Source organism: Amblyomma americanum, chromosome 4 (genome assembly GCF_052857255.1).
Source record: "Amblyomma americanum isolate KBUSLIRL-KWMA chromosome 4, ASM5285725v1, whole genome shotgun sequence".
NCBI classification, from domain to species: Eukaryota; Metazoa; Arthropoda; class Arachnida; order Ixodida; family Ixodidae; genus Amblyomma; species Amblyomma americanum.
The window spans coordinates 113,159,293-113,175,638 of NC_135500.1; the positions used below are offsets into that span (position 1 = coordinate 113,159,293).

Here is a 16,346-nt window from a genome sequence, read left to right on the forward strand (position 1 = left end):
GGTTACAGCGTCTTCCTCTTTCGAACGATAATGACGGAGTTATTTTCGGTCGTGACGCCAGGAGTTTAAACGCAGAGGCGTTAAACGAGTGTCCATTTTGAAATAAATTTCTTCTGGCGAACAAACGTCCACATAGATACTAAGAGCCAAGGAGCCAAATAAAATATTCTTGCTAAGAACATACAATTTACGGGGTTGACCTCACTTTACCTTTAAATCGCATCCCGCTTGGTGCTAACTTGAACGTATTGAATACTTTCCTGTTTTTTTAGTTGCATACCGCCTGCTCCTAACATTACCGCATTAAATTATTTGCGCTCGCGGGCGCTAACCCGCGAAGACACCCACGAAACCAGCAAAAGCGATGTGTTCCTGCTGCAATGTTCTAATCAAGGCCGACAAGTTTACAGGAAACATGAAAATCTCTGCACGCAAACTGCAATCACCCGGCCATCTCGTTGCGTCACTCCTAGCTTTGCAGTCAAGTAAAATTAGGCCATCAGCTTTGTCCACAGTGTTCATATCAGGCGCGTCCCGTGGCCAGCATTACGCCGCGCAGCGGCAAACCAGTAAAATCCATCACGCAGCCTGCGCAGACCCATTTGAACAATCCGTGCTCTCACCCCTCTAGAAATAAAGATAAACTACTGCAAGTGCCTCGTCGCTCGCTGAAATGAGCTTGTCTACAACGTCACGTTAGTGGTTTTGTCGGAGCTCATAGTTGCCCCTTTCACTTTCCCTGGTGACTCTACTGGCTCGTTGCACCGCTTTCCCGCCTTCTTTTTCCTTTTTTTTCTGTTCACTGAATATACGCATCCCACCGGCAAGTGGTTCCTGCCACTTATTCCTTTCTCTTTTATAAAAGGATAAAGAACACAATCTTCGCGTTTGTTTTCGTCTTGCTCGCGTTGTCGCATCTCCTGTCAAATTAAAGCCGGTTACAGCGGCTCTTCATCAGTCGTCTTTTTCCTTGCTGCTTTTCAAACTGCGCAAGACGGACACCGCCGACTTAATGTACCGACCGTCGGCTGCCTCGCGACTTCGCCCCGAAGCAGCCGCGGATTGGCGCATTAGCGCCGCGTGGTTGACGGAAGCAAAAAGAAAGAGGCCCGCACGCGTGTGTCTCCGTTGATTAAATGCCATCCGGCGTCGCTTGGCGGAGGCGGCGGCCTGTGGCCCCGCGCTGAAGTCCTAGCAACTGCTCGGAGCCTCGCGCAAGGCCAAGGTCTCTTTTCCTCTGGCTTTCGAGGACGTGGGGCTAGTGGTGCGGGGATCAGCCTTTCCGGCGGGCAGTCCTGCCTGCATCAACCGACTGAGCGACATGTTCTTCGCGGCACTAGGGATGCTGCTTTTGATTGATGAGAACTGCTGTCGCCCACACGGGTCGATAAAGAGACCAGTTGGTTAACGAGTGACCGCACTGGCAATATACACGATGTTTAATTTTTAACGCGATGGCGTTGAAGGCCCCGTTTTCCAGAAAATCCAGTGGCGGCTTTGTCGGCGTCTGCGTTGTGAGTGAAAAACCACGAGCATGGCTCTGGCAGGTGGTTTTTAGATATCAACCTAGGAGGCAGGTAGTGGCGTCGTGACAACCTTCCCCCCTGATAGTAAGCAAGCTGCCTACCGTGGCAGGTGGCAGATAAATTAATGATTCGTCGCTCGGGAAGAGCAAATTGGGCCGCACAAGGTCCACTGCTGGGAGCACCTGACATCGCAGGGCCATCCCTTAACCGCTGCACCACTGCACCAGGAGTGGTATGAGGACTCCCAGAGATCTATGTATGCAAAGGAGAGAATGAAGTTTCTATACATTGGAATTAACCATTATGCTACTGCGTCATACCTTAATAAGGCGGAGTTTTAGTGTCCTATCCAATTTTATTGAAAAGGTATTATACTCTGTTAGCAGTGTGGTTCTTGTTCGGTGGTAAAACCATGCTCTTAGTGTATGCCCGCAGCCCTTAGGTCCCAATGCCCTTAGCGGATCGGAACAGAGTGGGGCGCCTTTCAGGCACCCTCTGAACCCGGTAGGTGCACCTCCTGCCACCCTCCGGTAAAAAAAAAAATATATCTGCCATCTACAAGCCTCCACCCAACTACCACCCTCTACCCACTAGAAGGCGGACCCTTCCCCACGGCGAAATCAAATCTATATGCTCACTGGCAATGCGATCAATGTAAAAGCGAAGTGTACAACCAGCATTGCCAAGGAAGATTTCTCGTATCAGATTGGGTTACCACCTGTGCATTCTTAATATTATCTTATGATAGCTACAGAGCATCGCTTTCAAAGTAACGGAGGTCAGACAGTTCTTTCCCATGAAGTAAACCCTCGTTCTGTACGTAACTCCCTTTTGATCGCTTCCCTTCATTAGCGCAATAGTGAAAAGTAGTAACGCACTCTCTTCGGGGCCAGAGGTATTCCTTCCAGTGAGAAGTCTCAAAATAACAAAAGAACTTCGGGCCATCGGGAAAATCTATCACGGATCATTTGATCTTGATCCGCATGCCTTATATCGATTGACACTTTGCCACCACTGAAGTCAGCAGGGATGGCTCCGGACATTTGGCGAGTTCGTCGACAACGTGACAAGAATGTGACGTCAATGCAATAGGGGCATGCTCTTTAGCACCTGGATAAAAAAAAGTAGGTGTCGTATATGGTTTGATTCTAATGTAATCGGCAGGTGGAAAGTTAGCGGACATAAGCTCTGCTATTGATGAGAAAAAAAATTCAAATTTTGTAAAGCGGCAGATAGAGTAGGTCGTGGTTTTTATGTGCAGACAGGATTGTCTTTGCAAAGAAGAAGAGGCTCCTCAATGAAATAAGATATGTCGGGCTAGTTGGTTCACGCTGAATGAAAAGAATAAACTGCGCGAAAGGGTTAAGACAAAGAGAAAGGAACACACACGGCACTTACGAACGCATATTGTGAACTTTATTTTAGAAAGAAACGCAAGCCGTATTTAGGAGCTCTTCGGCGCGCTGATAAGTTGTGGAAAACAAGATAATCTCCGGAATGAAACAACATAGAGCACTAAAAATTCAGAAGTGAAACTAACTCTGGGCTGGCCATCACAATCTTAAGATTGTGATGGCCAAGCACACATTGAACCACAAAGCGAAACCAACATAAAGGAAGTATCTCATGACGAAATGATTAATCAAACTTACAACCAATCAAAATTCAGTACCGTCCAACAGCAGTTGAAGCTTACATCAAGAAAAACACGTGTGAATAACGCGCCGAGTCAAAACAAAACCACACAAAAACCGTGCAAAGCTCATGAAAGCGGCGTCAAAACAGAGAAAAAAGCACCATGTCAAGAACAAAACGACTAACAACATATCAGCTCATGAGGCTTCGTCAAAAAGAAAAAAAACGTAAAAAGGCTCCACGTAAAGTAAACTGCCTTTGAAGCTATATGCAGAAAATTTCTGAAAACCACTGAGTCAGCATACTCAGGCCCAAGAACACAAAAAAGGCTTTCTAAAAGGTGCCCTACACGAATCTTCTTAAAACCATAATTCTTTCGAGGTGATGGACAGTGTTCTTGCGCCCTTTCGTTGACACATCTTCCTGTCTGGCCTACGCATACCTAACCGCAACTCAGCGGAATGCCGTAAGCCCAACCTGATACGCAATCAGTGCACTTCTTTCCGTGATGGATAGTGCAGCGGTTCGTCTGTTTTCTTTATTTCATCATTACACACACGTTTGACAGTTTACATTGGGCGGAAAACACAACATTGACGTCAAAATTCTTGGCGATTTTCCTTACATTATGCGTGAAACACACAGCACGCAGCTGCGTTAAATGCAGCACGTCAGAACTCTACTGAGTATTGTTATCTACCAGTGCCACGTACATAGGTCAAACTAGGAGGTGTCTAAGTGTGCGCACGTTTTGACTGGGCCTGGGACCACGGACTGCTTACAAACACCACACTGGCCGAGCGAAGGGGCTGCCTTCAGGTAACAGAATACGCAACCTCCGGAGAAGAGAGGAGAAGGTGCCCCTGCGCTTCCAATTATATCCCACGAAGCTGCTTGACAATGATCCACAAAAGTCGACATAATAATAGGCAGTTTTAGTTGACCGGAGCGATGGTCCCGCTCCGCTCAGGCAGCCCAGCGGGAACACAAGTGCGCATGCGCAGCCCGCATGGCCCCGAGTGGGCTACCGGAGCGCAGCTCCCGTTCCGCTCGTTGACGACCCTAGCGGAGCGAGCCTAGTGGGACGCTCCCCGGCAGCGGAGCAAGATGGCTGCCCCCAGCGAGGCAAGCAGGCATAGTTCGTCGTCGACTTTTTCCGCCAGCTGTGCTAATTCGGCTTTGGCATCGTCTTTGTAGATGTAGCAAATGTAGATGTACGTACATACATACGGTGACTCGTGAAATCAACATCAACGTCAAGAAAACCTAGTACAGGGCTAGGGCTGCTATTGGCTTGCTTTGGATATCGAGAAGACCCGACCTGTCGAAGTACATCAATACATGTTAAAAATATTTCTTTTGTCTAAATTGTTTTCAGCTGCATATACAAAGATACAATAAAGCGTATTTTTTACAGTATTAAAAGAAATAATGACCCTATATATTTTATCAAATGCAGTGCTTCCAGTTTTGCTGCGAGAGTCTCCTCCGCTAAGGGGAATTCGTTTCACGCGCAACTAATACTGTCTCCGTGACGCTAGCCCTGACAAAAAAAAAAAAAATTCTGATCAGTTTCATTGTTGATAACGGGACGGTGGGTGGCGTCCTTGAGGTTATTTATTTCTCTTTTGTTGCGCTCTGTGCATGTGCCAGCAGACATGTGTATATTCTGCGCCGTTTGCGCGAAATCTTAGTTCTTAAAAACAGTGTTGTACGAATCCCTCTCCCTTCATCCTGATGATCTTTACTGTCCACAGCATGACTGAAAAACAATTCGCCCAACATCCGTCTACCTAAGATTAATCGGGCCGGTTCTTCACCTCTCTGCAAGGATTTACGTAACATCCTGTTTCTCCATTATTTTTATTTTTTCGCAGCGTGACTGCGCTCTCCTTATTACGAAAATAAAGTACAATGGACACACAGTTTTCATAACTGCACTACTACTTCTAAGTGTTTTGTCGTTCATTTACGAAAACTCAAATGATGTTCCCAAAGTATTCACCACGGCAACTACAATGTTGGCTATTCGCTGATCTTGTAGTTGCGATGTCTTTGTTACGCGTAGTCGCTAATGCCAACCTAAAGAAGCACGGGCGCTTTACTTGGGCCAAAGACAGAGGTGGTTCCTGTCAAAGCACTGCTTCGTGTCCGCACGTTCTGGTTCGGCCTGCAATTACGGACTGCCTACACACCCCAGCGATGTGCATCGATCGAACCTACTAGCCTGCATGTTGCCGCGGGCGCTGACGCCCGTTGCTCTTTGCTGCGACGAATTGCTGCCACCACCCGCCGCGACTAGGAAAAAAACTAGCGTCATTCCGACAACAGCCGCCAACGTCGCCCGTGGTGCGGCCCCACACCATAAACAAAGAATAGAAGACCGCTTTCTATGTTTGCTAGATGCATGCAGCAGCAAAACATAAATAGTGTTAAGCAGAGTACTCTTTTTTTTCGTAGGCGACAAAATATGGCTTGACATCCGGCTTTCGTTGCAAGCTGTGGCGCCACCCTCTGAAGCCTAACCATGTCCAGCTAGCACAACTGGCCTTTGCCGAACGTTACAGGAACAAATCTAACCCACATGCATCCGATGAAGGCAGCAGTCGTAGATCTGCTCTCAGGCATTGTTCGTCGGCCAGTGCCTGTTGTGTGGGGGAATTGGGAACAGCAGCAGAACTGCCGCGTCAACTACTGCACAGAACTACTTTGGCGCGAAAAAGGCACATCCGTCTCAGTTACGACATGGAAGCCGTATTCGTGCACACTTTGTTTTCGCCGCAGTTCCTCTTTCTTTTTTTCCCCCGCGGCCGTTGGTTGTTGTTCCCCGCCTTCCCTGTCTTGGAGCGACAAGTAAATCGCGCATATTTTTCTCTCGCAATAGCGAGCCTCAATTCGCATTGTTCGCGTTTTCTACATAGTTTTGCTGCTTGTTTTGCGAGGTCACGTTTGCCTGCCGGATGTGGAGGCATTGGGGGCTCGGTGCGAGGCGACTGCTCGTTTCTGCGGACGTCGGCATTGGGTTGGGAGGAGCCAATGTAGGTCTGATGATGTCACAGATCGAGGCCAGGTCCATGACCGTTTCGATGTGGCATTGCTAAGCAAGGCCTACGGGTTCAATCCCAAAGCACGCTCCCAGCAGAGCAAACCGCGGCGAAAACTAAGGCGAAACGAAAGACGGTGACGAGGGTAAAAATAGTGTGGATCTTTAATAAAACGGCTTTGCTCAGAAAAGAGGTTTTGTTTGGTTTATGGGGGTTTAACGTCCCAAAGCGACTCAGGCTATGAGAGACGCCGTAGCGGGGGGCTCCGGAAATTTCGACCACCTGGGGTTTTTTAACGTGCACTCACGTAGTAGATTACACGGGCCTCTAGAATTTCGCCTCCATCGAAATTCAACCGCCATGGCCGGGATCGAACCCGCGTCTTTCGGGCCAGCAGCCGAGTGCCATAACCACCCAGCCACGGCGGCGGTCCTCATAAAAGAGGCGACCGCACGAAAAAACAGGCGCACACATGAAGTTCAAAGGCGACGAATACCGTAAGAGTACGGCGGGGTTCAACAGAATGTATTGTTTTCCTTAGTGTTGCGCAGTTTCAACTGGTTTTGTCGTATAATCTTGAGCAGCTAGTTCTTTCCTTGCCCTTGATGCGCAGGGAATTAACAAGAAGTATATACCCTACTACTTGCAATTCCACTTTTTTAGTGGTGTTGAAAGATTTGTCCTCTCGAAACTTCCTTTTTTTTGGTGCGGGAGGGGGTATTTTTATTCGGAGATATCGAAGTCCAAAACACCACTTTATTTTTATTGCTAAGCAGGCGAAGTTTTAGCGCCGATCATGACACAACTTGGCCCCAAGCAAGAAGAGTGCTGCCGTGCTGAACAGATAGCGAGCACGCTTTGTAGCCGTCATATGCTAGCGTCAAAGAAAGGGCTCCCGTTATTTTTCTCACAGTTGTAGCAACTTAGTGTAGTTGGTGGTGCATATTTGGTTAGTGGAAATTGGTAGCCACAGGCTTGAGATTTGTAGACTGCATTTCAATATTCAGATGCGAGGAAATGCTTTCGATAAAGTGTCACGGAACGCGGCAAGCAGACCACTGCATGACTGCCCGGTTCAACTTCGGTGAGATCAGATATGTTTGATTTCCGTATATCTCTTCCTTTAGTGTTCTTACTCCAAACACGAGATAACTTCTTTTGACATTGTATGAGTGCTGCTATTTCTCAGAAATTCAATTCAGTATCAATTTATTCAGGCACAAGAATGGTCTCAGGTAATGAGGGGAAAGGCAGATATTCTCTGTTGACAAGGCCTTTACACCCGTGCATTGTCCAGCAGCAGTACAAAAAATTATAGATACACGGAAACAAATCAAACAGATTTTGTACCAGAGAAACAGAAGATACTCTATACACAATATGCTGAATGCCTGACAACGCTCAATTTGTTAGCGTGTATGACGAGAACGTTCCTCTTGAGTCGTCTTTGTTAGTTGACGTTGACCTACTCATTTCTACCGCATGAAAAACCCTGGTAACAGAGGCAACGATATTTTAATAACTTGTATAGATAATCTATCGATATCGACTCATTTGGTTTTTGGTTCTACAGTTGCATTGCTCTAAAAATGCAGCAAATAAAACTTGTCCAACAATCACGCATACAAGCTTTTTCACTGTGGTTTAAGTTTCCTCTAGACGCGCAGCTACCTCTTTTTATTTCATTATGACACTGCGTTGTACTGAAAACAGGAAGACTGTAACACGAGTGCAGTGGTTTTTCAAGATGTCCGGAAACGGTAGGTTCCTTGATATCTGCGCGCAGGGTTTGAACCCGGTGCCTTTGCAAATTTTTTACCCATTCGTTGTTTACTAGAAACTCGTAACTCTTACACCAGTAACGAGTATATTTTCATTATCTTCTAGAACAGCATTTCATAGTGACAGTAAGCATTAAAATAAAGCCAAGGTTTCCTACATAAACCAACATGGAACGACCTTTTACACAGATAGCCTGTGCACTATATTTGGAGCAACAAACAAGTATATTTTCTTAGATCGCTTTACTGGGTTGCCTAAACTGTTGTTTATTTGCTCTCAATATCAATTGCTTGCTTGGTTTGAGCATTTTTGGTTGAAGCGCAAATGAGTCGTGGATTGCAACAAGTTTATAGCATCTTCTCTTCTAGGTTCTCAGCCACAGCGCCAACGTGAACAATACAGTACCTCAACTTCACCGACCAAAGCCATGTTTAGATTGGCCGAGCCGAACAGCTCAGCGAACAGCTTGAGAAGCACCATCATGATTTTCTGAAGTACGATCACACTTCCAAAGCGATAGTAGAATTCTTATACAAGTAAGAGATACACAGCTGACAAAAAAATGCTATCAGGGGCAAAGGAAACGGCTTGTTGCTGGAATTATTTGTGATGCGAAATACGCTGTACACGGCAAATAAAAATCAGAAGAAACCGTGCCGGCTACCTACATGCGAGAACACGTCATATCTTGCATACTATGCCCAATATTATTGGGCAAAAATTTTGAATATTGTAAAATTGTAAGTTGCTGTTGTATAAATATTGAAGTCCATGCTTCCGATGTATAGCGGAATCTCTTTTTTAAAATTTTTCCATCTCTCGCATCAGGCAATTAAGACTGCCCTAGAAATCCAATGCGAAATGGTTTTGATGATAACAAAAACAATTATAACACAAAAAATGCAAGCCTGCCGGTGGGATATCTACAGATATATTGATTCTTGCAGTGAAATCTTGCAATATATAAACAATTTGCGTTTATAAACTCTTTCACACTAAAAAAATGCTTTTGTTTAGAATATATGGGTATGTAAAGGAAGACGCACTCTTGTCGCTTCATTGCGGGAATGATACCAGTGCTTGTCCTGAAAAGTTAGTAACATCACTTCTTAGTCAGTGGCTGATTTTTTCAGCATCATTGCACTGTACCCGGCAGTACAACTTTTCACCCAACTATCAATAAGCTTTGCCGACTCACCGACTTCCAGGAGCACTCGACCATGGGCTTGGAGAGGTCGAACACCTCCGGGATACGCTTGCCGACCACGGTGGGCATGACAGCCTGCAGGCTGTTCCCGATGTTGGTGATGGTGAGGTTCTCGTTGAAGACCACGCAGAAGGGGAAGATCTCGAGGAACACGAACGCCTTCACCGGCAGCAAAGTCCTGCTCACCATGTCCTCTTCGTCCTGCCCATGCCGACCGCAGTGTTACACTTGTGGGAAAGTTCAGTGGGACGTGCGAAGAACCACGGCATACCCAGATAAAAGTGCTCTATATACTGTATATTGACTTCTTTAGACTTTATTACCTTTCTATAGATATTCTCTTTTGCCTATCCTGAGTACATAGATTGTCTACAGAAAAAAGTATATTCTAAGTTCCTAGCCATAAATCTATCGATTGCCTATAGACTGCGTATTATTGCCCATTGACTAGCCTATAGAATGTGCCTATTGGAAGTCTATAGACTTTATAGACAAAAGTCTATGGACAGTCTATAGAATATCTAAATAAATTTTTGTAAGGGATAGCGCCAATAGAGTTCCTGGCTCCGAAGCTGCATAATTTTCTTTCTCATTCATTCTTTTTTGCTTCTACTTTTGCATTTACATCGGACTCTGCTGACAGCACGAGCCATTCGTGCGAGTGGAATTACTCAACTCCAAACTCCCCACGTAGAGAGACCACTGCTACTCCCTTTCCGATTGTGAAAAGGCCTCATACCTACACTGACATTTAAACTTGCTGCCAGTGAGAATAAAATTTGCTCAGTGGTATCCTAGCTTTAAATTCAAAAGCTACATGTTCTGCTGGAGCCTATGAGGAAACGGTTTATTTTGGTACATATTACGTGTAGTTCATCATGTTACGTGCAAAGTGGAAGTTGCGAAAATAAACCAAGACCATCTCTGCGTAACAAAAAACTACCCTGGATTTGGTTGCACCCCGTCGGCCTTAATACATCTCAGTTAGGCATAAACATATGACAATGGCATACTTTTTTGTTGTTTTCTTCAAAAATGATATGAAAATGAAATGTGTACAGTAAAACTGTTTATCAGTTTTTCTCATTTGTAACAGTTATTTTGTTGCGTGCATTACCATATCCTGCGCAGAACCTCTGTGCCTGTTAAAGACTTATCCACCTTTGTTCGTGCATTCCAAAAAATTCCAAAAATATTCATTCAATATCCGTGCTAGCTATTCAGACACATCGGAGGCTTAGACTAAGGCGTTGTTAGCGTAAGTAACGCTTGATTAAGTAATACAAATAAGACATCTACTCAATACCCCTGTTTCGGCTCCTCTCTCTTGAAACGTACTTTTCAAACTCCTCAAAATAAACCACGTCATACATGATAAGAGGCAAAAATGTTTCGAAAGTTAACTTGGAACACCTCTTTGAGTTTAGCACAAAACATCACTCAATATCGCGCAGTGTCTTTTGCTTTGTGCAATACAAAACTATGTATCCGTTAAGGCGAATTTTCGGGTGGAAATCGAGCTTAACCAGAATTGCCGTAATATCAATATCATTTGGCTTCGAAAAAAAATTGAATAAAACTGGGGTTTACAAGAGAATAAGGACCCCACCTATACTTTACTAAATCAAAGGCTCATAGGCCACCAAGCTTCGGACAGAAAACCACCGGCCACCGCTTGGAAACTTCGACACCTCATACAACCAGAAATAATATGTTGCCATGGTTGCTGTTAACAGAACTTGCATAACCTTGTCCTTAATTTATAATTGTTTCTTCAGCTATGCAACATGACTGGAGTACCGTGCGGGGCTGTGCTATATTCCCTCTACAAGTTGGCATCAATGCGTGTTTTCGACTAGGGATTGGCTCAGCTTATTCGATATAGAAAACTGTCACTTTATGCATTTATTTCACTTTGTTTTTCCAAGTACTGTTAAGAAGAATGCAGTATTGTACTGTTGAGATGCACATTTTAGGTCCCATTCGTGGCCTGCCAGCCGCTGACCCAACACTGCAGCCCGGCTAGCCCCCACGTAAATCTCGAGTGTGTTCTAAAAAAAATCATTCGTTACAAAATGAGCTGCATTCTACACCTTTCAGAACGTAGAAACGCGATGGCGAGTACTGTTTCGTTTGAGAAAAGTTTCGCAAGTGAACTGCACAAAGATCTACAAACCTCGGGAAGAGAAATTTATGTCAGCGGCAAAAGTAGCATTACTCATCCGTCTTTCATCTTGTTCCTATTTCACTTTGCTTATTTTTTCTGAGTTATCGTGTGTAAAGCCACCGCATATAATGGTGACAGTGCTTCGTAGTGGCCGAGTCTGAATTTTTTATTCTGCGTTGCCAGACACCTTTTTAAAGAGACATGCAATATCAAAACGTCATATATAAAATTGTGCTTAGTGCATAAAAATGAAGTCCTTACTACTTTTTCGGCTTATTTTCTTGAAAATACTTCAATAAAATTAATTGAAGCAGACACTTTTCAGTTCGTATTGTTTTGTGTTTTTCCTGTCGCACACAAGCTTCTCACACAAGACTTTTTCTAGTTGCACATCACATTTTCTTCTCAATCTTGCCGCTCTTGTTACGTTCATTCACAATGCGTCAAAGGGTCCTCAAATTTTCATGTCCAGTAGAATGATGGAGTCAATTTCATACATGGCCTTCTTGCTAACGGCAGATTGTAAGTAGACCGTATAAGATTAACACGCTGCCGATGGTTCACTTCCTCACACAGTTCCTGGCGCCTGCAGACCTTATAAACAATTCAAGAAGAGCGTAACTTTAATCGAGCTAAAAAGAAGCGAATATTTTGTTCAGTAGATTCCCGGGGAACAGAAATCGCAAGCCTTTGTGCCCATGGTGCACCTTTATTACACAGTCTTAGGTGACAATAATGTCGCACAAAACTTTAAGCAGAATCGTGTTCTTCTGTACGATCCTCCTCGGAAAGCTGCCTGAAAAGTTTGCTGTGATAGTGTTATGGGGTTCAACGTCCCAAAGCGAGTGGGGATATGAGGGACGCCGTAGTGCGGGGCTACAGATAATTTCCACCATTTGGGGTTCGTCAACGTGCAGTGACGTCGCACAGTCCGCGAACCTCAAGCATTTTACCTCCATCAAAATCAAACCGCCGCAGCCGGGATTGAAACTGCGTCTTTCGGGTCAGCAGCCGAGCGCCATAAGCATTGAGCCACCGCGGTGGCTTCTGCTGAAGAGTGATGTCTCTCCAGCCACTGTCGCGTATTCAGCGCCTAACTGGAGCGTATAATAAAGGCTGCTTGAACGTTAAAGCTACCTTTGAATGACGTTTGAGGATAGAGGGCTTTCGCAGCGCCATATCCTGACAGTTTCCAAAAACATTTAGCATATTGCTGTTAGCTGCCTCCTTGATGTCTTTAAAGTTGGTTAAGACAGCCTCAAGAATTCACCTAAATGGAAGAAGGTGCCCTCGCAAAATAAAACTACTTTGGTTCAGATCACAAATTCAACGCAGCTCGAGGATCACCATTTGGATCAAGTGTCGTTAGGTGTTTCAACATCTCAGGTAAATACAGCAAGAGACGACAGAGGATAAGGTGGAAGGATGAATACCAAACACAATGGGATAATGTAGCCGTCGCCGGCGCCATTCAGTGGCTTATTGAATATTAGGCAGAGAACCATGAGTGCTGTACTCAACTTGGCTGGCCATAACAACGGTATCAATGAGAGAGAGAGAGAAAAAAAATTTACTTATAAAAACGAGAACGGAGCGGATTGTGGGTAGTGTCCACAGTTCAAGACTCCAGTGGCTCCCGCCGACGCTTTGGCGATGGCGACTAGCACCTCCTGGTCTTCCAGGGTGTATTTATATTGTGGTATGGGAGACCATACTAGATTCGACTCATGGCCAGGGCCGTGACGAAGCGGATAGTGTTGTCCTCGCGCGACAAGTGTTCTGATTTTTCCCCCGTAGTGTATCCAAAAACTTTCAGCCGAAAATTTAAGTTCGCTTCTTAAGAATGACGTTAAACCTTTTGTCTGTAGGCATCGTCTTTCATTTTGGCTGCGAGACGCAGAAACGTTGTATCGATTCCTTCGTCCAACTTGCGAATGCGCCCAAACGACAGATCAGTTGTACAGCCAGGCAGAGCTTCTTGCTCAGCGTGAATAAAAGCGTCGTCAGTTCCCCGCCATATTCTTCCGAAAACCGCTTCGTGACATTAGAGTGTATTTTCGCGAAACAATTGACTCCGTCTTAACGCAGTCAGCGCGTTATCATCAGTGTTCTCGGGTGGTCAGTGAGCTTCCATGCCTCCTGCTGCAAGTCAGGAGCTGATAAAACATGTTTCTTAGCATAGTATGCGAGCTCTTCTTTATGAACCCATTAAATTCCCTCCTGTGTTGGCCATACATCACACAACCAGATGTATACACTGCATGCCTTTCATATACTTATCGCATTTTCTTTTTTGATTTTCTTCTGCATCGTGATTAGACCCTGGGCGAACAGCTCTTCCTATATATTTTTTTCATACTTCAGCAATACTGGCGCTCATCTGTCCTTTTAAATCCGGGAGAGGCAGCTGAAGCATGTTTAATGCCCTGCCCTTGTTGTTTCTTATAAAGAGCCTTTATACGCTAACAGGCACTGTCAGAACGTTTTTTAATGGCGAGTCTGTAGGCCGAATTTGGCTGCAGATGAACAAATTCTATCGAATGGGTAATCGACACCTACCTAATAGAATGCAGCAGAGCTCACTAGACTTGTTCGATAAAAATATACCTCACATGCAAAGGTTTTTCAGTGCATAAAAAGCCTGCCTTCCATGTTCGTAACCACTTCATTTTCCGATTTCATTTGCCCTGCAAAAAGCATTCATATGAACGCAAACATGCTTTTAACAATCTGCTCTGTGTGCTCCGTCCTTGAATTTATAAGAGAGAGAAATAATCCAATAACTGCATTGTCAAACCATTCAACTGCTTGAAGCAAAGTGTGATTCATTAAATTACAAAAGTCACTTAGCAGGACTAAAAAAAATTACATGTTGATCTTTACTTGTAGGCTTCAAAATGTAGTCCTTTTTCTAAGGTGCATCTAGGGCTGCACCGAAATCGTCGGTTTCCTTCTTTGTTGTCATAAACCACGCTCCTGCTTTCTAATCGTGCAAAACACGTGAAGAGGCCATCAATTCTTAGTTCAAATTGCGGTCTTGTCATGGTAAAATCTGCGAATGCAATTCCAAAAACAGCCCTCCGCAACGTAACATAAAGCTCATATTTTGTGTGCTATACCAACGTAAAAGAAACACGCGCGAGATGCCGCACTCAGAATCCGGAGCGTAAAGGAATGCTTTGGTCTTAGTTCTGCAGCACGGCTCTCCTTCACACTACGCAAAGCTACGCCGGAATCATGCAGTAAAAAAGAATAAAGCCCGCTCAAAGCCAATAGCCGATGCTCAGACATGGGCGGTGCTTTCTCGGCAACACCCAGCATTTACGTTTCTTAGGCGAGTGTTTTCGTCTTTACGAGCCCAAACACAGGAAGAGCAGCGCGACTACGGCGTGACCTGAATGTAGCAAATCCGCGCAGCTCCCCAAGTCTGGGCTGGACAAGTGAAAGCTGCGTGCCCGGAAAAGGCTGCGAGAAAACTCCTCTGGTTCCTTGACCTATTTGCCTGGACGCCATTCATAGGTGTGCCCCCGACACTGCCACCAACGAGGACGTGTCACGAAGAGCTATATGAGGACGCCTTTCATTTCAGTTATTCTACTCACGTCCTAGGAATCGTAGCTAAGTATTTTCAACACTGGCCACAGTAAAACTGAGCCCCCCGTTCTCAGACACGGCCTATAAAGCCTTGCTTCTCACTGATACCAGGGGGTGGGTGTTTGAACAACTTGTCTTTTTTTGTTATTATAAGGAAATCTCTAGGCCTCTCATATATTTGTTTGCCAGTCGAATGTGCTTTTGTAAGCAAGGACGTCACTACTGACCCGAAGAACCGCAGCAAAGCAGGCCGGTATAAAGGGACACAACACAATACATTGAAGGAGGCACAATGTTGTTGGGTCACAGCAAACAGCACTGGTCGTTACGCTTTCTTCAGTGTATTCTGTTGTGTCCCATTCTGTCGGCCTGCGTTGTTTTGGCCCTTCGGGTTGGTAACACCTCCTATGAAGGAATAGGGCAATGCGGGCCTAAATGGGCGTCACGTTTTTTGTGTAAACCATAGGTAATGACTGCACGCGTGTCATGGCAGTTTTGACGGCCACTGTAATATTTCTTGAGTTCTTCTTTTCATTCCAACCAGGCGTATAAAAGAAAGCTCTGCAATATGTTGTTATACGCCGCTAAATAAACTAGCTCTTCCGGCTTTAAGTGAAACATACGATGCGGCACCGTGGCCGTGCGAAGTGCGAATGGTGCCAACTCGGTGGTTGTAGAAACCAGTGCCTACCTGGGTGTTCATTCGATGGCTGGTTACTAAGGAGTCCAGGATCTTTGGCGATACCACTACATTGTTTTCCAACTGACAGAAACAAGCAGAGCCATGCAAAAGAAAGAGAGCGAAATAAGGATTACCAGTGAACAAACCAAAAGCAGCGAATTTCTTTAATTACTAGCAGAACAAAATTCCGGGGCATGCGAGTTGCACAAAACGCAAACGACGAAATGTCTGAGTAAGTAAAGTGATTTTGTTCATGTCACACGATAATTTATGCACCGTTTGTTCAGGTGCAATGAAACGATGTGCTGTTGTTGAAAAAAAAAGAGGACAAGCCACAGTCAGCGAACAAAACACCTAACTATAGCTTGGTAGGTGGTTGCTTCATAATTGCTAAAGCAAGTGGTTTGTGCTTCGCATTTGGAGAAATTTTTCGAGGAGATGGGCTGCCAATGTTACTTTATGGAGGTGCAGTGCATTAATGGCCTTGTAGAACTTGCAGTATTCCAGTGCTTGACAACGTTAGAAAGTTTGTGTCCCTTCCTTTTAAGTTTAAGTTCACAAGAGTTTTAGCAATGTACCTGCGTAGCTCCACCGAAAATCTGCGGAATTATTTTCGATCTTGTCCGCATTAGCCTGAGAGCGTTGTTAAAAACTCCTGCTCATCACCTAAAGGCTCTCTACCGGGCAATATATTAAATCCCTGTTTCTT

At 44.9% G+C, this 16,346-nt stretch overlaps 1 protein-coding gene across 1 annotated transcript in view; it reads right to left on the bottom strand.

Annotated features, from left to right (window-relative positions):
• The window catches only part of LOC144130311 (soluble guanylate cyclase 88E-like), a 174,691-nt gene that overhangs the window by 45,353 nt on the left and 112,992 nt on the right, over positions 1–16,346 (bottom strand). Inside the window, exon 5 of the mRNA XM_077664257.1 lies at positions 9,186–9,395. Coding sequence (XP_077520383.1) covers positions 9,186–9,395 — 210 coding nt within the window. The remainder of the gene's footprint in view (positions 1–9,185; positions 9,396–16,346) is intronic.